A 22227-nucleotide genomic window follows, 5' to 3' on the forward strand; every position below is an offset into this window, starting at 1 on the left:
AAGGAATTCACCGACAACAGTACTGCACCACAAAAAATGTTAAAAAAAAAGTCCTCTAGTCAGATGGAAAATGATACCAGATAGAAATCTGTATCCTATATAAAGGAATGAAGAGTACTAGAAACTGCAATTACATGGGTAAGTATAAAATATGTTTTCTTTGTTATGTAAGTATCTTCATGGTAATTGACAGTTTAAAATTTAAAAAAAAACAACATATGAAGACATTTATAGAAATAGATGTATAATGTTGGTTTTTGTGTTTCTGAGCGTTCTGAATTCCAGTGCATAGAGCCAGCTGTTTCCCTCTTTATACCCAGGGCCCTCCTACCTCAGCGTGGTCACTGTGGTCACACATACCAAGGATTTTAGAAACATGTATAATTTAAAGAGTGAGCAATAGGTTATTAGAACGGGTGTTGCGAACCCCAAATTATATTTCTCTATTTTACATGGGGAGCTCTTTTTTTTTTTTAGACGGAGTCACGCTCTGTCGCCCAGGCTGGAGTGCAGTGGCCGGATCTCAGCTCACTGCAAGCTCTACCTCCCGGGTACACGCCATTCTCCTGCCTCAGCCTCCTGAGTAGCTGGGACTACAGGCGCCCGCCACCTCGCCCAGCTAGTTTTTTTTTTTTTTTTTTTTGTATTTTTTAGTAGAGACGGGGTTTCACCGTGTTCGCCAGGATGGTCTCGATCTCCTGACCTCGTGATCCGCCCGTCTCGGCCTCCCAAAGTGCTGGGATTACAGGCTTGAGCCACCGCATCCGGCCCTACATGGGGAACTCTTTTAGGAATAACTTCACCTTTTGTTATTAAAGGGAATTAAGCTACATAATAAAAGATTTAAAGGGAGTTAAGGTTCTGAATATCAGTCAAGAAGGTTGTGAGCCATGCTGAAAGAGCAGAGAGAACATGTGAAGGTAAAATGAACTAAGTTCCCTCTCTTGTTGAAAAGGCTGGAACAGAACCTGAGAATAGTTTTAAAAGAAGGGAATGGTGGAAAGTCAGAGAAAGCTCTCTTTGTTGTTTGGTGCTGAAGAGACTACCAGGTAAAGGCGATAGTGGGAGACTATTTCCGAGACAAGAGTTTGACACAGATCTATGCAAGGTAGAGACAGGGACTGGTGTCGGTAGGAAGGAAAAGCCTGTGCAAAATCTGAAAGTGGATGATGCATTAGAGGGAAGGTAGCCAGTCCCATGCTAAGAATGAAGACTAGATAAGTGAATAGGAGGACAGTGTGTATCTCTAGGTGTCTAACTTGATGGGGTGGAGCAATGAGGAGTCACAGAAATAAGAAATGGACGATAAGGCATATGGGAGATGCTGAGGTTGGTGGGCCACAGGTTATTGACAGTATCAAAAAGCTAGACAGCAAAATTGAAATTCAGTGCATTGGACATAATAGAGTCCACATAGATAACTGCCTGTACCAGAGTGTGATGAAACCCATGTCTGAGGAAGGGTCTTTTAACATAGAGCTTTCCTAGCAGGGCTCAAGGGAAGACTAAGGTTCTATGGGTTGAGTGTCAAGGCCCACTGCTTCAGAGGAAGAAGAAAGGGTACTGAGTGGACAAAACTCTGGTCTTCTAGTCCTCATTGCAATCAGACTGCTCTGCCTTCTCATGTTCATTTATTGGATTTCTGTGGAAGGCTTCAAATTGAATGATGGGTCTCTCTTCTAAAAGTTTGGCAACTGCGGTCCACCAGCTAGATATAAATATGATAGATAATTGAGACCTGGCTTCCAGGTCCTGAGGCCCAAGATTGCACCCAGCACTTTGTCTGCTTGCCATAGAAACTTTAGTTAATCTAGCAGATCTGCCAGCTTCCTAAAACAGCTACACAGGGTTAAAGGAGTGTCTGGGTGCTGGTGCCAGTAAGATTAGAGCCTTAGAGGTGACCTAAGATAGCAGATGTGAGACTGAAAACTCACAATATATAATTGTATATGTGGGTGGTTTTTATATACACATATAACAAACCACAAATATACAAGCATGGACACAAGTATACACACACGCACGCATACATACATACATACATCCATGGATATAGACTGTGTTTAGGAAAACACAGGAAATTTTTCTCTGGTGGATTTTTCTGGATGGGTACTTTCTCGCTTTAAATTATTCCTTGGATTTATCAAGTTTTGTGTGAGTTTGGTTGCTAATGTGTTTGCCAGAGAGAGGATGACTGCAAATGATCTCTATTGATGCAGCACAACCTAATTTCCAGTCTGAATGTAATGCTTTGTCTTTTTCGTTTGTTTTTCTTCAACACGTGTTCAATAAATGTTTGCTGGAAGAATAAGTGAATAAGTCAAAGTACCAGAGGATCACATTGGCTGGTTCAAAATGTGAAGCCTGACTTATGCCTGGATTTTCTGCCTCCAGGGAAAAAACCTACAGTGCCACAACTGCTCATGTAGCTTCAGAATTCCCAAGGGAAAGTAGCACTGAGTGTGTCATCATGGATGTCTCATCTCCAGGCCTAAACACTGTCTTGGCTGTGGGGATGCTGTCAACATCATCATACATGATGCTTCCTGCTTTGCACCCCACATATTCCTGTTAGTTTAACAAGGAAGCATGTACCATCTCCACGGGTTTTCCATCTACGCTGCACATGTCTGCACCTTGGGCCAATCTGCACATGTCTGCACCTATGCCAGACAGTATCTGGTGTCAACGTAGGCCCGCAGTCATAGCCACAAGACACCCACCCTCTAGAGTGCCAATGGCTCAGATTCCAAGGGAGGTAATCTGAGCAGGGGACATCATTTGGACTATTTTCCAGACAAGTCTACCCTCAGCCCTTTATCTGCAGTCCCAGGGCATTCCCACTTCAGCTGCCCCTGTTGGAAGCTGTCTTCCACTCTGCCTTCCACTGCTCCTCAGTGTTTCTGCTTGTTATCTTGTTGGTCATCAGTCACCGACCCCACTCACTCACAAAGCCCCAGCCTTCATGGAGGAGGTCCGCTATGGAGGGGAAAACATACCAGACTCTGGCAGGCATTGCAACAACTCCAGGCCTGGGACGCTGGCAAGGGTGTCATGGACTACTAGAGTAGTCAGGAGAGGTAACTCACCTAGAATAATGCTGGGTAGCCAGCCATGCTCTTCCTGACAGGACATAAGTTGACTCTAAGGCAGGGTGGTGTGTCTGGCATGCCACTGGTCCACTCTGTCAGTAGACCTGCCTACCCAGACCACACTGAAGCTTCCAGCTTGGAACAAGGACTCAGAGATTCCCTGAGCCTATTCACATAAGTTGTCCTGTACCACCATGCTCCCCACCCAGATTTCCCACCTTCTCTTCTAGGCACTGCTTCACTCTACACTGAACTCCGGATTTAGAGCTCTGAGTGTCGGCCGGCCTTGAACTCTCTGGAACCGTTTTGCATGTGGTCTTGCTCATGGACTCTGGCAATTGCTCTGCCTTAGATCCTTCCAAGGCCCCTCACTAGCTGAGGAGTGTCCTGTCTGGTCTTCTTCCCTGGCTCTGCTCTTGAACATTCTGGCCAAACCCTTGCTTCTCAAAGCAAAGGGAGAATGGTTGACACTTCAGAATTTTAAACCATACCCGGAAGAATTCGGTTGCTCTGGATGTCCCTGCATAAATCTCGCTTTGTATGGGTGAGGAATTAAGTTATGTTTTCTGCTTAACCTAATGAGAAAATATCTACTAAAACCATAGTGAGATAATACTTGTTCACCCATAATTTTACTCCAAATTTAAAATATTAATAATAAAAAATGGTTCTGAGCAGGTAGGTATTCACGTACATTGGTTTTATGAGAAAATGAATGTTGCAGCATTTTTGGAATAAAATGTCAGCAGCATTTATAAAAATTAAAATCATTCATACCTCTCCCACTTAAATCCAATTTTCCATGTTAAAATGTCTTTCTTATGAGAACAAAAACACATTTGACCAAGAATTCACGTTTTAAAAATGTTGATTTAAGTCCTGTCAATCATACAGAAAAATCTAGAAACAACTCACTTGTCCATTAGGAGGAAAAATTTTGAATTAATTATGACTCATACATTCTCACATTCTTTAGAATACTAGGGAGTAGGTACAAAAGTGAGGTAGATTTATATGTGCTGCTATGGAAAGATTCTGCATCCACTTTATTAAGTGGCAAAGGCAAATGTCAGGTGAATGTATACTTCATTACCCATGCATATTTTTAAAAATTGCTTCTACTCAGAAGCAGCTTCTGGGCTCCTCGAATCTCCATCTGGTTCAGCCGGCCTGCCTCCACTCAAGGTGAACCAGAGTCTCTTACGGTGGAGGTGGACCCCAACATCCAGGCTGTGGGCACCCAGGAGAAACGGCAGATCAAGACGCTCAACTAGTTTGTCTCCTTCATTGACAAGGTGCGGTTCCTGGAGCAGCAGAACAAGATGCTGGAGACCAAGTGGAGCCTCCTGCCACAGCAGAAGGCAGCTTGGAACAACATCATGTTTGACGGCTACATCAATAACCTTTGGAAACATCTGGAAACTCTGGGCCATGAAAAAGCCGAAGCTAGAAGCAGATCTTGGATACATTCAGGGACTGGTGGGAAACTTCAGGAATAAATACAAGGATGAGATCAATAAGTATACAGTTATAATGAATTTGTCCTCAACAAGAAGGATGTGGATGAAGCTTACATGAACAAAGTAGAGCTGAAGTCTCAGCTGAAAGAACCGACCGACGAGATCAACTTCCTCAGACAGCTGTATGAAGAAAAGATCCTGAGGTGCAGTCCCAGTTTCTGGACACATCTGTGATTCCTACCTATGAGCAACAGCCGCTCCCCGGATGTGGATGGCATCACTGCCAAGTGTGCCCAGTGTGAGGAGATTGCCAGTCGTAACCCAGCTGAGGCTGAGAACGTGTACCAGAACAAGTGTGAGGGGCTGCAGATGCCGCCTGGGAAGCACAGAGCTGACCTGTGTTGTACGAAGATGGATATCTCTGAAATGAACTGGAACGTCAGCCAGCTCTAGGCTGAGACTGAGGGCCTCAAAGGCAAGATGGCTTACCTGAGGCCGTCATGGCAGATGCCAAGCACTGTGGGGAGCTGGCTGTTAAGGACACCAATGCCCATTAGGGACGTCAGTGCAAAGCTAGTGGAGCTGGAGGCAGCCTCGCAGGGGGCCAACCAGGACATGGCCCAGCAGCTGCACGAGTACCAGGAGCTGATGAAATTCAAACTGGCCCTGGACATTGAGATTGCTACCTACAGGAAGCTGCTGGAGTGGAGGACGAGGAGAGCTGGATGGAGTCTGGGATGAGTAACATGAGTATCCATAGTAAGAACACCAGTGGCTACTCAGATGAGCTGAGCTTGGCCTATGGGAGCCTCACAAGCTCTACAGCCTGGGCTCTGGCAGGGGTTCTGACGCCTTTAGCCTCAGGAGCTCCTCCAGGGCCATGGTTGTGAAGATTTTTGAGACCCGTGATGGGAAGCTAGCGTCAGGGTCCCCTGATGTTCTGCCCAATTGACTAGCCACAGAAGTCCCTCCTAGCCTACCCGCTCCTGTGGTTGCCTCAGAACCTGTGGGAGAGGCCACTGTGCAGGGGAGCATAGGGAGCAGGAGAACCATCTGATGCTCAGCCCTAGCCCTCAGCCCACCATTGTGGAGAGTTTACTGCCTGGGGCACCTGATATTGCTCATGCCTCCTAACTAAAAACCAATTCAATTGTGTTTTTCCAAAATAAAGCCTCAGCTAAGTCTACCAAAAAAACTCACAGTATAATTTTCTACTATATTAATCTATGAAAAAAACCTAGATTCAGCTTTAAAATAATACACATCAAATTGTTAATTGTGGTTATCCCCAAAAAGGTGCCTGAATTTTGGAGGAACTTTTTAAAGGCAAGAATTTTGATTGATCTGTATTTTAAAATTTTTTTGCAATAAGTATACTTGCACAGTTACTGTTATAATGAAAATATTTAAATAAGCCTAGGAGTTCCTCAAGACTTACTCAAATACTTACGTAAACAAGTATAAATATAATATAAGTATAAATAAACTTAAATATAATACTTTTATATTTAAATAACATTTATTATATGAACATATGTATAAAAATAAAAGTTGTGCATTTATCAGTTAAGTAACTGCTAGCTGATGCAACAGATACAGCCTGACACTTGAATGGCTTAACACAACAAAAGTTTCCTTTTTGTGTGCATAAATTCTGATGTAGGTTGCCAGGGACTTCCTCTGTCAGGCCACCCAGGGATCCAGGCTGCTTCCCTGTTGAGGCTCCACCATCTGAACTCAGGGCCACCATGTTTGCCGCTCAATGGGAGAGGAAGCATGGAAATGGCACACCGGTTCTTGCTGTCACATAATAGGTACTCAATAAAAAGCAACTGTCATAACTTGTTATTACAACACTCTTCATTTCTTGGGGGAGTTTCTGGGAAAACTAAATTCATCTTGAAATTCACCACGTTTCTTAAGGGCTTTCAAATACAGGATCACATCCAGTTTTCAAAGAATCCTAGAAATCTTTGCAGGGAGTTCTGCACTGATCTTTGGAATAACTTCCATAATTCTAGAAGACCAAGAATTTTTTCCTTCTATTTGATGATCAAAATTTTAACTTATGAGCCTCTGCTACCCTCCACAGGACCGAACACTTTGGAACACCTGTACAGGCACCACTAAGTGAACTACAAAACACGATTTTCCCGTGGAGGCAGAAACACAGGCAAGAGCAAGTAGAATGATGATGAACCTTTATTTTCTTTTTCATCAGAGCTAGCATGTCTATCAGGGAATTATTGTTCACCTCCTAGGAGAAATCTAGGATTTTAGGAATTCAGCCTTTTGGAGACGTTTGCTTATCAACTAATTTATACGGTCTTTCTTTGCCTACTGCTTATAAGGGAGGCTTTGGTTTTTCCACCATCAAAGTATTACCATTCATCTGTCAATACGTTCAGTGGCCTGCTTCAAATAACACACTTTATTAAATTCCTATCGGAAATATCAGGATGATTAAAAGATCTCTTTCTCTAACTTTAGGATTATATCCCAAGTAACAGCATATTATGTGCAAATCAAACTCTACTCACCCATCCATTTGCAAGACAATTTGAGGATGTGTCGAAGAGGCCCAGGGGGAATGACCAGGCATCAAAACATCCTCCAAAGTGGGCTTTTAACATTAGAAAGGGCTGTTGCTATCAGTGGGGTTCCAGAATGAGGGATGGAATAGTTCAGGGACCATCTGCAGAGAGAAGGAATGCTCTGTGTCAGGGGAAGGGCAGGTGATTTGGGGTTGTTCCACCTGGAGCAGGGCACAGCCCTCAGAGGGGGAGGCAGTGATGATCTGGTAAGCAGTCCAGGTTCCAGGTTCGGACAGGAGGGCACATGGGTCAACACCAGAGGAAGGGTACTATAATGCAGGGAAGTGCTGCGACCGGACAAAAATGTGAGCGCCTAGGCAGAATGAGCTCTCAAGGACCACAGGGCTCAGGCAGGAGGACCCTAGGTTCATAAAGCCCACAGACTGTTCCCAGATTGTGTTTCTCATTCCATCTTCCTTCTTTAGGACTGCTTTTTAGTACCTTAGCCATAAAGTTCTTTTTGTTTCCTGAAAGACATTATGGATTAATGAGAACAGATACGAACCAAGAGGCAGAAGGCCTGCCTCAGGCTACGATGAGGGGGGCAGTGCGGGCCTAGATGAATTCAGGACAGAGGTCAAGTCCCAGTCCTGTCACTTACTAGTTATATGATCTGGGGAAATTATCAAGCACTGTGAGCCTCAGTTTCTTCATATGTAAGGTCTTGTAGAAGCCCTGTCTTGTAGAAGTGTTGGAATGTATGTAATGTGAGTAAAGCACCTGGCACAGTCACTTGCATGTATTGGATCTTTCATGAATGGCAGTTGTTTCCAATATGATTTTAACCCCAAACCCTCCATATGTACCATATTCTCTGGGAGTATGTGTTGGGAAGGTGGGGGAAAGAGAGATAGCAAGGATATTTCAGAGAATATGCAGCACACTAGGACATAACACGCCAAATGGGTCAGAAATGCTACTTTATAAATAAAACTCAGTAAATGTTTCCTATTGATAGTGTCAGGCCTCTGAGCCCAAGTCAAGCCATCGCATCCCCTGTGACCTGCACATATACACCCAGATGGCCTGAAGTAACTGAAGAATCACAAAAGAAGTGCAAATGCCCTGCCCCGCCTTAACTGATGACATCCCACCACAAAAGAAGTGAAAATGGCCGGTCCTTGCCTTAAGCGATGACATTATCTTGTGAAATTCCTTTTCCTGGCTCATCCTGGCTCAAAAAGCTCCCCCACTGAGCACTCTGTGACCCCCACTCCTGCCCGCCAGAGAACAACCCCCCTTTGACTGTAATTTTCCTTTACCTACCCAAATCCTATAAAACGGCCCCACCCTTATCTCCCTTCGCTGACTCTCTTTTCGGACTCAGCCCGCCTGCACCCAGGTGATTAAAAAGCTTTATTGCTCACACAAAGCCTGTTTGGTGACAGATAGACACATTATTTGATTTGGATGTAGTTAAGTTTTCACCAGCTGGATGCAACTCAAGGATCCTAGAAGTTTTGAGTCAAGGAGTAACTCTTTCCAACCCTCCCAACTTCTCTTCCATGCAAATAGTTATTTTCATTCATTTCACTCCCACTCAAAATCTAGCCCTTGCTTAGAACTGCCCAAATTACAGTCAAGATCATTTAATTAAATGCCTTTCTAATACAGTGGGCCCTGGCTGTCCCACACCAGGGAAATGCATGCCAGTCTAGAGGCTTCTGGGCAGCACTTTAAGGGGGTATCACCCTATTTCTCAGGAAATCCTTGCAGATGATGTGTATGAACACTTAGTTCATGCACTCTGTTCGGCTACACTGGGACAAGCCCAGGCCACATTCCATACCTTGCCCCAGGTGGAGATTCCTCTCTGCCTTGTCCGCTATCCAAAGGGAACTGCTAGGAGCAGTTTTCCATTCCACGCTTTTGTCTCACTTATAAAACGCATTGAGTGCCTGGCCCCTGCCACCATCCAGCTTAACTTAAAATGAACTCCCACAGAAGGAGTTGCACATTTCCAAAGCTCCAGACTTCCTTGGCTCAAGCATTTATTCTTGACCTTTTAACCTGGAGTCCCACTTCCTCACTCCTTCTTTGTACTTGCTCTTTAGGTCTTAAAGGACATCTCGCCAACTTCCTCGCTCAACCCGAAATCCCCACTACTAACACAGTGCCTTACAAAGAGCAGATGCTCAATTAATGTTTGGGGAATAAATGAGCCAGTGAACTGGGGCTCGTATTTAATAAGATTTAATTTCTCATACATTCTTGAATAAGCCAAATAATTCAGGTATAAATCTTTAACACAAAACCACAGACTAAAAGGCGTACATAAATCCTACAATTAACCATCTTCTATGTTTTTCCTGTATTTATTGATCTCATTAATTTTATTGGTAGGCTCTTACACATTTCTGAGAAAATTCCTATTCCAACACCATGTTATCTTATTCCAGATCACAAAATAAGATGCAAGCTTCCCCCCTTTGGTTTATATAATAGAAAAACTTTTATTCTTAAACCTGATAAACAGTAATACATGTGTGATCAATGTCATTCATGAATCTACATTGTGAAGCTAATAAGCCTTTTAAGAGAAACGTTTGAAAAATACCAAAAAGCAAAAACAAACAAACAAATGAAAAGATAAAAATCTACAATCAGCCCTTTACTACTTAAAACCTCGACTTCCCTTTTCAAACATAGAGTGAAGAATCTGCCTGAGACTTCACTCAGGGCAAGAGAAGCTGTGGACTTGGCCCAGGGATGTGCGCTGGCCATGACAGTGGTACCACCCATGGTGGCAATTATAGCCTGAGCTTTCTCTTCCTCATCTCTTAAAAGCTTTCTCATACAGGAGTGGAAAGGAACTGGCATCATTCCCACGGACTCTGGAGAAAAACTCCAGGACTTTTATCTTGGTGGTTTCAGCATGAGCTCTTGGGCTCCACCGGCATTTATATCTTGGAGGATCACTGTTGGGTACCTGACAGCACTCCAGGTATTTTTCCTGCACCAAATCTCTGGTGCTGAGCTTCCTGGGCTCCCCATAGATGAAATCCTTCCACCCAGCATACAGCCCAATAATATTCAGCACTTCCCAGATCTTCTCTTCAGAGGCACAGTTGGCCTCCATGAAGATCACACCAAAGATAAGAATCAGGAGGCTGGTCTTGGGCCTTCCCTGGTCATCGCTCAGCCTCCCGTCGTAGGTGAGGTCTAGTGATTTGAGGAGCACATAGGACTGGCTGATGGGGTCCACTTCCTTCATGTCAATGCCAAAGACAATCTCCATGCATTCATGGGCTTGCATAAAGATCAGAGGGAAGTGATCCCTGTGCTCTTTGATGACGCTCTTCAGCATTTGTGCTTCTGTGACGGGCTGTTTTGTTGTATACTTGACACTCAGGAATTTCACCCACTCATTCACCTTCTTCTCCAGCATGCTACCAAGCAAGGACTCGGGCTCTGGCAGGGCCTGGGAGGCACCTGGATCCTTCTTTTCCTGGCTTCTGGAACTCCCATCAGATTGATTCCAAGGAGTGGCTTTGATAGTAGTGCAGGAGAAGCAGACTTTCTGAGAACTCTGGGGAGTACCAGGTGTTCGAGAAGCAGACACCTTCTCCAAGGTGCCCTGGATCAGAGTAGAGGAAGAGGAGGAGGCTGTGTGATTCACCTTCTCAGCTTCAGGAGCCTGCACACCCACAAGGCCCTGTGCGTCTTTGGGGACCTGAAGCCCTTGCTCAAGCTTGCAGTGCTGACTCTTTTGGCTGTGAAGCATCATGACTTGTTTCGGGGGCAGCCTGCAGGAGTATGGGCAGGAGATGGCTGATGAAGTCAACTGGACAGGGGGAGAGGAAGAGTGTGAAAAACTTAACCTTGTCATTCTGAGAAATACTGTCTTAACAGGTCCTCCTTTAGTACTCTAGGGCCCCACAGGTCTCCCGTCCTGCACTTCATCAGGACTCCTGGCATTGACTGGATCTCCTCTTCTCTGTGAGCTGAGGACACATGCCTCATATCAAGGCCTTCACTTCCAGTTCCTGGATCTGGAGGAGTTCAGGGGGCCCCTTCAGGGCTGATAGGTAGGGTGGGGCCAGACTCTGAGGTCTTCACAGCTTTGGAGTGGATCTCCCACTGCTCCTAGGTCCTACCATGGCTAACACCAGGGCAGGAAGGGCTGGGCCCATCTGTTTTTGTCAAGTCCCTTCCATCCTCAAATTGACTCCTGGAAGGGCCTGAAAATTCCTCCCTCCTCTGAACTGAGTCCAGCTGATGGGAGTGAGGGCACAGCACATCTGGACACCATGCTCCAGGGCCTCCCAGGGGAGGAAGAGTGTAGGGCAGGTGCCTCAGCTGTCTGAAGGTGGAAGGGGGTCCCCTCCATCCTCATTCAGGATCCTCACTTGGACTCTTGGTAGAACCTAGTTCTCCTTCTTGGGCTGACTAGATGTAGCTTCCTCTACTGATGTGAAGGCTGCCCCCTTAGACTAAGGCCTTCACTTCCCTGAGACCAATGAGACAAAAGTGAAGAAGTACCACATACAGCCGCCCCTGCCCAGGGACTCCTAGGGCTGATAGCAGGGGCTGGACTTAATATGTCCTTGGGTGGTTGACACACTCAGTTATCCTTCAGAGTCCTCACCTCCATGCCCAGCAGGGCCTGGGACTCTTCCCCCTGGTGACCTGAATTTGGCCATCCCAGACAAAGGCCTTCTCCTCTGTGAGACTCTCAGGTCAGTGGAAAATGAGGGGAGACTTACAGACAGACCTGCCTAGGGGCTACCAGGGCTGACAATAGGTGTGGGGCAGGTTTTTTTTTTTTTTTTTTTTTTTTTTTTTGAGACGGAGTCTCGCTCTGTCGCCCAGGCTGGAGTGCAGTGGCGCGATCTCGGCTCACTGCAAGCTCTGCCTCCCGGGTTCACGCCATTCTCCTGCCTCAGCCTCCCGAGTAGCTGGGACTACAGGTGCCCGCCGCCTCGCCCGGCTAATTTTTTGCATTTTTAGTAGAGACGGGGTTTCACCGTGTTAGCCAGGATGGTCTCGATCTCCTGACCTCATGATCCGCCCGCCTCGGCCTCCCAAAGTGCTGGGATTACAGGCATGAGCCACCGCGCCCGGCCGTGGGGCAGGTTTTGATGGAAACTTCCTTTGTCTGGAGTAAGATTTGCCCTCAATTCTCCCAAAGGGACTCATATTTACTCATGGCAGGGCTTGCGTTGCTTTCCTTCTGCTGTCCTGAGGATAACTCTCTCAGGCCAGGGCTTCCACAGCCAGACAGGCCAGACAAGCAAGTGAGGGAAGTGGAAGGTTGGAGGGAGGTGCCTATGCCTAACAGCCTTACTCAGGGTATCCCAGGGCTGGCTGCAGGAGCGGGACATGGTTCGAGTCCCTCTACTTACAGTTGGAGATCTCATCAGTCCATTCTCCGAGTTCTCACCTTGAATCCTGGCAGGGCTGGCGCTCCTTCCTCTGTTGACCTGAAGCTGCACCCTGTCTAAGGCCCTTAACTGAGACCACCCAGAAGGAAATGAGTTGGGGCCTCAGCCTAACAGGCCTGAATAAATTCTACCAGGGCTCATAGCTGGGTCGGGTCAGGTATCTGTGCGGCACCCTTTGGGTTCAGAGTTGGGGGTATTTTTACTCCCAACAAGACTTGCAAGCCATTCTTTTTTGCTGACTAGAAGATGCTTCCCTTATGCTAAGGTGCGTCTTCCAGATGGGCCAGACAAGGAAATGATGGGGATGAGTGGGGGGCACCTCTGCCTAAGAGCCAAGCCTGAGGCCTTTCAGAGAAGGGGAGGTTTCTGTGGTGCCCTCTCTATCTTGGGTGGGATGTCCTCTCTGCCCTACATAAGGGTCCTTGCCTTTGTGCCTAGCGGGGCCTGCGACTCCTCCCCACGATGAGAAGAGGCTTGGCCCTTCAGACCAAGGCTCTCATCCCCCTAAAACACCCAATCTGTGTATGACGCATGTAAAAGAGGACGCTCAGCCAGAGAGTATTTCCTGGGATTCTCAGGCTGACAGCAAGGATTAGGGTGAATTTTTGTGGAGATACAACTGGGTTCTGAGGTGGAGTCCCCTCAGTCCTCCCCAAAGTCATCCTATTTACTCCCGACAGGATTTACATTGCCTCCCTTCTGCTGAACTGAGGATGCGGCACTCAAGTGAAGGTTCCTATCTCTCCAACAAGGAAGTGCGGAAGATAGGGAAAGGTGTGTCTGCTTGACCGGAGCCTCCCAGGGCTGACAGCAGGAATGAGTTTCTACAAGCTCCGTTTTGTCTGATGGGAGATCCTGTCAGCCCTCCGTAAGAGTCCTCACCTTGATGTCTGGCACTGCCTAGGATGACTCCTTCTGCTGACCTGAGTCTACACCCCTCAATTAAAGCTTCACCTACCTCAGACTCCAAAGATGGACGCCCAGATACACCACATCCGGGAACCCTGTCTGCAGCATCCCAGGGCTGACAGAAGGGGCAGGGAGCTGGGTTGCCCTCTCTCTGCGGTAAGACGTCTCCTCTGTCTTTCTTCAGGGCCCTCACCTTAATACCTGGAGAGCCTGGGACTCTTCCCTCTGCCAAGCCAACTTCAGTCCTCTCAGAAGACGCCTTCTTCCTCTGTGTGACTCTAAAGATGAAAGGCCAGACACACCACATCCCAGAACCCTACCTGGAGGCATTCACATCTGGGCGCAAGGTGAAGCTGGAGGAGACCCTTCCAGTGTGGTGAGTGGTTCCCTTACTTCTTCTTCCAGGCCTCACCTTGAAGCCTGAGAGGGTCTGGGACTCTTCTTCCGCTTGCCTAAGTTGAGTCCGTCCCCTCAGAGGAAGCTTCCCCTCCCTCAGACTTCCAAAGCGAAAGTTAAGATACACCACAATGAGGTACCATCTCACACCAGTTACAGTGGCGATCATTGAAAAGTCAGAAAACAACAGATGCTGGAAAGGATGTGGAGAAACAGGAACGCTTTTACACTGTTGGTGGGAGTGTAAACTAGTTCAACCATTGTGGAAGACAATGTGGCAATTCCTCAAGGATCGAGAACTAGAAACACCATTTGACCCAGCCATCCTGTTACTGGGGATATACCCAAAGGATTAGAAATCATGCTGCTGTAAAGACACATGCACACGTATGTTTATTGTGGCACTGTTCACAATAGCAAAGACTTGGAACCAACCCAAATGCCCATCAGTGACAGACTGGATAAAGAAAATGTGGCACATAAGCTCCACAGAATACTATGCAGCCGTAAAAAAGGATGAGTTCATGTCCTTTTCAGGCACATGGATGCAGCTGGAAACCATTATTCTGAGCAAACTATCACAAGGACAGAAAACTAAACACCACATGTTCTCACTCATAGGTGGGAATTGAACAATGAGATCACTTGGACACAGGGTGGGTAATATCACACCCCGGGGCCTGTTGTGGGGTGGGAGAGAGGGGGAGGGATAGCATTAGGAGAAATACCTAATGTAAATGACGAGTTAATGGGTGCAGCACACCAACATGGCACATGTATACCTATGGAACAAACCCGCACGTTGTGCACATGTACCCTAGAACTTAAAGTATAACTTAAAAAAGAAGAAGAAGAAGAAAGACATATACTGCATTGGATGGGCGAGGTGGCTCATGCCTGTAATCCTTGCACTTTGGGAGGCTGAGGTCAGGACTTCAAGACCAGCCTGGCCAACATGCTGAAATACTGTCTCTACTAAAAATACAAAAATTAGTCAGGCGTGGTGGCACATGCCTGTAGTCCCAGCTACTCAGGAGGCTAAGGCAGGAGAATCACTTGAACCCAGGAGGCAGAGGTTGCAGTGTGCTGAGATCGCACCAGTGCACACCAGGCTGGGTGACAGAGCTAGACTCCGTCTCAAAAAAAAAAAAAAAAAGTTACACTACATCTGGGCACTCTGCCTGAGGTTTCTCTGGTCTGACAACAAGAGCAGGGCAACATAAGTCCCCTTCCACTTGGGATGGAAAAACCCCTTAGACCTAGCTCAGTGACATCACTTTGATTTTTGGCAATACCCGGGGCTTGTTTTTTTTTTTTTTTGTACACCAGAGACCACACCCCTCATTGATGCCTTTACTTCACTAAGACCACCAAACTGGTGGGGCTTCAGCCTGACATGCCTGTACAAGGGGCCACCAGAGCTGGGCAGCATAGGATTCTGTGGTGTTCTCTTTGTGTTCTGGGTTAAGGGTTACTTACCATCAATCCTTTTCAAAGTATACATAGTTTCTCATTACAGGACCTGAACTCCCCGTCTTCACAAGGCCTTTTTCCCAGTCTACCTGAGACATCCCACAGAACTGCAGAGAAAGTGGGTATTGGCGCCTGCCTGTTCCTGACAGCCAGGGACCTCCAAAGGCTAACAACAAATTCGCATTTTGGTGGGGCCCCTTCTGAGGGTGGGAGGTTAACTCAGCCCCCAATAAGGTCCTCACCTTGAAGGGCCTGGAACTCCTACCTTTGCTAACCTGAGTCTTACCCCCTCAGACCAAGACCCTCACTTCCCTGAAACTGCTCCCCTCTCAGGGTGGAAATCAGGTTGAGGGCCATCATGTCCCCAAGGCTTTCCAAGGCTAACAGAAAACGCAGGACGGGCCTGTACCCTAGACTCTTCTCTGGTGTGGATTCTGCTTAGCCTTCCTCAGTATCATCACCTAGACTTCTGACACAGAGTTGGACTCCTCCCTCTGCAGACTGGAGTCCATTTACCTCAAACCAAGGACCTCATGTTCTGAGGTGGGTGTACCTCTTCCCCATCCCACAGCAAACTCCACTCTTCATTCTTGAGGGTCCTTGTTTTAGGTCCTGGCTCCTGGATTAAACGTTCCACGAGAGAAGCCACACCCTTTCAGCTCTGAGCATTTATACACCTGTAACTCTTACAGAGGATGTTCTCAGCTCCCAGGCTAGAAGCTAGAAGGGAGAGCAGCAGCGAACATGAGATGAAGTGATCTGTTACAGAAGAAGCACACCTTTTTCTGGGGTCACTTCACCAGGCAGATTTAGACTTTCAAAGCCTTTTGTTCTAAAATATTTATTTTCTACTTGGAAGAGGCTGACGAGCCTGATTTTGGAAGGCCACGCTCTTTCTTTTTAAGACTTCAAAAACGTACTTTAATCTGCTACACTTTATGACATTTTGTGGCCAATTCATTTTTTACAAAGACTTTATTGTTTTAGAGCAGTTTTAGGTTCACAACAACCTTGAGATGAAGGTATATAGATGTCCCATATACCAAGGGTTCCCAACCCCTGGTGCGCAGACCAGTACCAGTCTGTGGCCTGTTAGGAACAGGGCAGCACAGCAGGAGATGAGCAGCAGGCAAGCATTATTGCCTGAGCTCTGCCTCCTGTCAGATCAGTGGTGGCATTAGATTTTCATAGGAATGTGAACCCTGTTGTGAACTACACATGTGAGGGATCTAGGTTGCATGCTCTTTATGAGAATCTAACTAATTAATGCCTGACAATCTGAGGTGGAACAGTTTCATCCTGAAACCATCCCCTCCACTCCTGTTTGTGGAAAAATTGTCTTCCACGAAACTGGTCCTTGGTGCCGAAAAGTTTGGGGACCACTGCCATATACGCTTTGCCCCTACAAGTGCATAGTCTCTCCTATTATCAACATCCTGTACTACAGTGGGACATTTGATACAGGTGATGAACCTACACTGACACATCATATCATCCAAACCCACAGTATACATTACAGTTCAGTATTCGTGCTGGATATTGTACAGGTTTGAACAAAAGAATAATGACATGTATCCACCATTGTTGTATCATACAGCATAGTTTCACTGTGTCCTGAAAATCCTCTGTATTTCACCTGTTTATCCCTCACTTCTCCCAACCTCTGGCAATCACTGATCTTTATACTGTTTCCATAGTTTTGCCTTTTCCAGAATGTCATAGAGTTAGAATCATACAATAGAAGCCTTTTCAATTTGGCTTCTGCTACTTAGTACTATGCACTTAAGTTCCTTCTATGTTGTTTTCATGGCTTGATAATTCATTTCCTTTTAGCACTGAATAGTATTCTATTGCCTGAATGGGCCACAGTTTTTGAATGACATCTTTGTTACTTCCAAATTTTGGCAACTATGAATAAAGCTGCAGTAAATATTTGTGTGCAGGTTTTTGTGTGGACATAAGTCTTCAGCCCTTTTTGGCAAACATCAAGGAGTGCAGTTGCTGGATTGTAGGGTAAGGGTATGTTCAATTTTTCAAAAAACTGCCAAACTTTCCTCCAAATTCCTGTACCCTTTGCTTTTTCCCCAGCAATGAATGAAATTTCCTGTTGCTCCACATCCTTGCCAGCATTTACTGTTGTCAGTTTTCTGAATTTTTGCCATTTTAATAGGTGTGTAGTGCTCTATTTTTGTTGCTTTAATTTGAATTTCCCTGATGATGTATGATGTGGAGCATCTTTTCATATGCTTATTTGCCATCTGTGTAGCTTCTTTGGTGAGGTATCAGTTCAGGTCTTTGACCATTTTAAAATCAGGTCTTTGTTTTTTAATGTTGAGTTTTAAAGAATTCTTTGTATATTTTGGGTAACAGTCCTTTTTCAGATATGTCGGTTGCAAATATTTTCTCCCAGTTTGTGGCTTATCTTTTCATCATCTTGAAAGGTCCTGCTCTTTTGAAGTTAACATTACATTATTCGATGCAATGATTTTTAGTTTTTTAACTCTCATATTTGGAATGAAATGTATTTTACATCTCTACAAAGTGTATGTGTAGAATACACACATACACACACACACACACACACGAAAGAATACCTACCCAATGTGTGATTTACTATGATAGTTGCTATTTTATTCATACTCCATTTTTATGCACTGTTAAAACAATAAATTTTTAAAAGAATAGTTCTCCTGCTGTAAAGTGGTTTCAGGTGGTTGTCAATATAGACTCAAGTCATACTGCTTCAGTCAATTCCATCTTTCCTTCTGTCCTGATACCAGCCTATGGCTAATGGCACTTGTGTTTGGAGGGACTGCCTCAGAATTATGCGGTGAAGCAGAGACCAAAGTTTAAAATCCTTCCTGCTACCTTGTCTTTGTTCTTTCCTGCTACTATAACAAAACATCTGAGACTGAGTGATTTTTAAATAATAAAGGTTTATTTCTCACAGTTCTGAAGCCTCAGAAGTCTAAAATCAAGGCACTGCGAGGTTTGTTGTCTAGTGAGGTCCTAGTCTCTGCTTCCAAATGGAGCCTTGTTGCTGCGTCTTCCCATAATGGAAAGCAGAAGGGCAAAAAGAGCAAAAAGGGATGAAAGCAGTGTAATCACATTGCAGAAGAGATGGAAGGGCAAAATGGGGCTGAACTCTCTCTCAAGTGCTTTTGTAAAGGCACAGTAAATTAAAAATAAAATCCTAAATCCTCCTCCCCAACAGACTGAATGGACTTCTCTTGGCCAAGGGGACCCCAGAGAAATCTTAGGAACTGAGTTCCTGGGCATGATGGAAACAGGAAGTTGGACATGTCTCATTATATCCCTTCTGTAGTTTATGCACAACCACTGACCAGCATTAATGTTAAAGTGGAGACCATGCGACTGACAGCACCAACTCTTAGTGGCAATAAGATACCAAATTATAAATAAGACTTAATGGCTGTGCCAGGCAATGGTTAAGTCATGCACCCATTACACTTAAAGAATAATTTATGTTCTAGCTGCCACAAGGTTTTTCTCTTTCTCTACCAGCTGAGCAAGCCCTGGCTTCAAGACAAGCAATATTGAAACAATAACAGTTCATCCAGCTCACAGGCACTGACTAACTGACTCCCCTATTCCACCAGCCGTAACTAGAGCTCTGATTGGACAAGAGACTGATTTCAATAACATTCTATTCACAATGGAGTTGTTCAGGCTAGTTTGCAGTTGTATATATTTAAATGTGAAGTATTTACCCTAAGGTGAACATGAGTCATATGTAACATGTGTGTTTGTTCAATATACATGTATCAGAACCATCTTCATAAATATTCATAACTACTCCTATAACCTATTGAATATGTATGTTTAGCTAATCCATTCAGCATAAAACTTCTACCCTAACCCCTCCTCCTTCTAAGTGCCTGTCTCTGGTGTTTACCAGTGCCTATGCTTGCCAGTCTGTGGGATGGCCACCTTGCAGGTTCTAATCTTTTATAAGAAATAGAATCTCCTTTTCTAAATGTATAGATCTCGTGATTCTTTTTTTTAGTTGATAGCATTAATAGCATCCAGGAGGGTGGGATCCTCATGGCCTGTTCAACTCCTAAAGTTCCCACCTCTTAACACAATCATATTGGTGATTACGGTTCAATGTATGAATTTTGGAGGGACACATTCAGACCATAGCATATCTATTCTGCCATCTAGTATCTATTGAAGGTTACAGACTTTCCCCAAATTCACAGCCACCTCCCTTTACTCTCATTCCAAACACAAATACCGATTCAACACAATCCTTAGCCACTCCCAAGCATTTCTCATGTTGTTCAGATATTGGTGTTATTTGTGGTGAGCCTCTCAAGATATCAGATTCTAGTCTCTTGAACCTGTAAATGTTGCCTTATTTGAGAAAGGGGTATTTGCAAGTGTGATTAAGGGTCTTGTCACAAGATTATTTGAATTACATGGGTGAGACCTAAATATAATCACTGGCATTCTTGAGAGGGAGGCAGAGGGATATTTGACACACACAGAGGAGAAGACGAAGTGAAGATGGACCAGAGAGATTGGAAGATACTGTCCAGGAAGATTGGAGTGATGGGGTCCGATGCAGCCACCAGAAACTGGAATAGGCAAGGAATGAATTCTCCCTATGTTCTCCTTGCTGCTTATAGTAAAGTGTGACACGAGAGAGATAAATTGAGGCAAGAACTATTAAGCAAATTTGAACCAGCCCTTGATTTGGGAAATTCTCAGCTTACCAGGTTTCAAAAATTGCTGAATTATATTTATTGTTAGGAAAGTATGCTCTGCAGAGAAGGCCAATGCTGAAGAAATTATGTATGCAACTCATGAGTACACTCAACCATTAGAAGCCAGGAAGAGAGTTGAGATTTTCCAGGTAATGTCTTGGGAGGACTATCTTTTAAAATGGAGTGAATCCCTGTGACATACATGGGAGGCCCACAAAGTTTTTAAGAAAGGTATATCTTTAGAAATACTTCCAGATAGGACTGAAAGGGACAAAGACTATATGAAATGAAGGAAGGCTATTGAACTTTTAAAATTTTATGGGTGGAAAACAGAGTTTTAGAACTACTCATCAGTACACATGTACTAACTTTCAAGAAAAAAAATGGATAACTCTGGAAGCAAAGACTTTGACCCAGTGATTAAACTCTTGAATCATGAGAGGATTATTCACAGGATTTTAAACGTGATGGAATTTGTCCTGTTGGATTTTTAAAAGATTTGGAAATGCGGTCTCTTTTTTTCCTCCCATCTTCTTTAGAAATGTGAATGTTTATAAATGTTATACTATGCCAGTTCCACCATTGTATTTTGGGAACAGCTAACTTGTTTTTTTGTTACACAGGTTCAGAGATAGAGATGAAAATTATGCCCCAGAATGGATCATGCCTATACCATATTTAGATGATTCAGATTTGGGACTTTTGAGCTAAAGTTATCTAGATGAGATTTTAGACTTGAGTTGATGCTGTAACAGATTGAGACTTTTTCAGATGCTGGGATAGTGTGAATGTATATAGCATGTGGGATGGATGTGAATCTCTGGGTGCTAGATAATAGACTATGGTATTCTAGAAAATGGCTTCTGAAAGCTATAAGGTCCCAATTTTTGAAAATAAAAATGTTACCTCATTTGGAAAAAAGGTCTATGCAAATGTAATTAAATTAAGGATGTTCTGCTGAGGACATTAACTTGGATTATCCAGGTAGACCCAAAATACATCACAAGTGTCCTAATAAATGAGACGCAGAGAAATTTCTCACATACTCAGAGGAAGCATCATGAAGATGGTGGCAGAAATTAGAGTGATGAGGCCATAAGCCAAGAAATAGTGGCAGCCATCAAAAGCTGGAAAGGCAAGAAACATATCCTCCCCTGGAGCACGAAGAAAGTGAGTCCTCCTGACATCATGATTTTAGCCCAGTGATACTGATTTCAGATTCTGACGAACAGAATTGTGGAGAGTAAATTTCTGTTGCTTTGAGCCACCTACTATGTGGCAATTTGTTATGGCAGCCCTGAGAAACTAATACAATATAGTTAGCAAGTTTAATTCCTTTGTTTGTCATTCTCTCTTCTATAATTTCCCAGGGCTGTTTCCCAGGAAGATAGTAGCCCAAGCTTATCATCTTGGCAAATATAGATAAGGCACCAAATCTTTAAATAATTTAAGGACAATTGACATATTTACAATACTCTGTTTTCCATTGACAAATATGGTATATTGATCTTTCTATTTGGGACTTTTATTTTTTACCTGAATCTATCAGGAAACTTCTAGGTGCCTGCATAAAGATCTTAAACAATTTTGTCAAGCTTCTTAGATAATTTCTGGATTTTGCTGCTGTTGTAAGTGGGATATTTTCTATTACATGTTCTAATTAGTTATTGATTTTGTGGGGCAACACTCTTGATTTTGCTATAGTGAATTCTATATACAATCTTTTGGAAGTCTCTTAAGTATTTGAATTTCCCCCATGCCTAATTTATTGATTTTCTGGGTAGATTGTATTGTTACCAAATATGTTCTCTTTCCTTTCAATATTCATCACTCTTAACTTGTTTTGATATCAATACCTCTGGCCTTGTATTCTAGTGCAACTTTTCTTTCACTGTGATTAAAAACACATAAATTTATCATCTTAACAATTTTTAACATGTTAAGTATATGATCAATGTTGTACAAAAAATCTCTATAACTTTTTCATCTGGCATGACCAAAACTTTATGCCCATTGAACAACATCTTCACATTTCTCTCTCCTTACATCCCTTGGTAACAACCATTCTACTTTCTGTTTTTGTGACTTCTACTACTTTATATACATCATGTGAGTGGAATCATGCAGAAAAATGGCACAGATGGTGCAAAGTTCCTATATGCGCCACACCCAGTTTCTCCTATTAACAG

At 44.3% G+C, this 22227-nt stretch overlaps 1 protein-coding gene across 1 annotated transcript; it reads right to left on the minus strand.

Moving 5' to 3' along the window:
• Positions 1-9579: 9579 nt before the first annotated feature.
• Positions 9580-11863, minus strand: LOC101016437 (putative MAGE domain-containing protein MAGEA13P). Its single transcript, XM_021933124.2, has one exon. The coding sequence runs from the start codon at positions 10973-10975 to the stop codon at positions 9920-9922; it is 1056 nt and encodes a 351-aa protein (XP_021788816.2). The 5' UTR covers positions 10976-11863; the 3' UTR covers positions 9580-9919.
• Between the last annotated feature and the right edge of the window lie 10364 nt (positions 11864-22227).

This window comes from Papio anubis, chromosome X, assembly GCF_008728515.1.
Source record: "Papio anubis isolate 15944 chromosome X, Panubis1.0, whole genome shotgun sequence".
NCBI classification, from domain to species: Eukaryota; Metazoa; Chordata; class Mammalia; order Primates; family Cercopithecidae; genus Papio; species Papio anubis.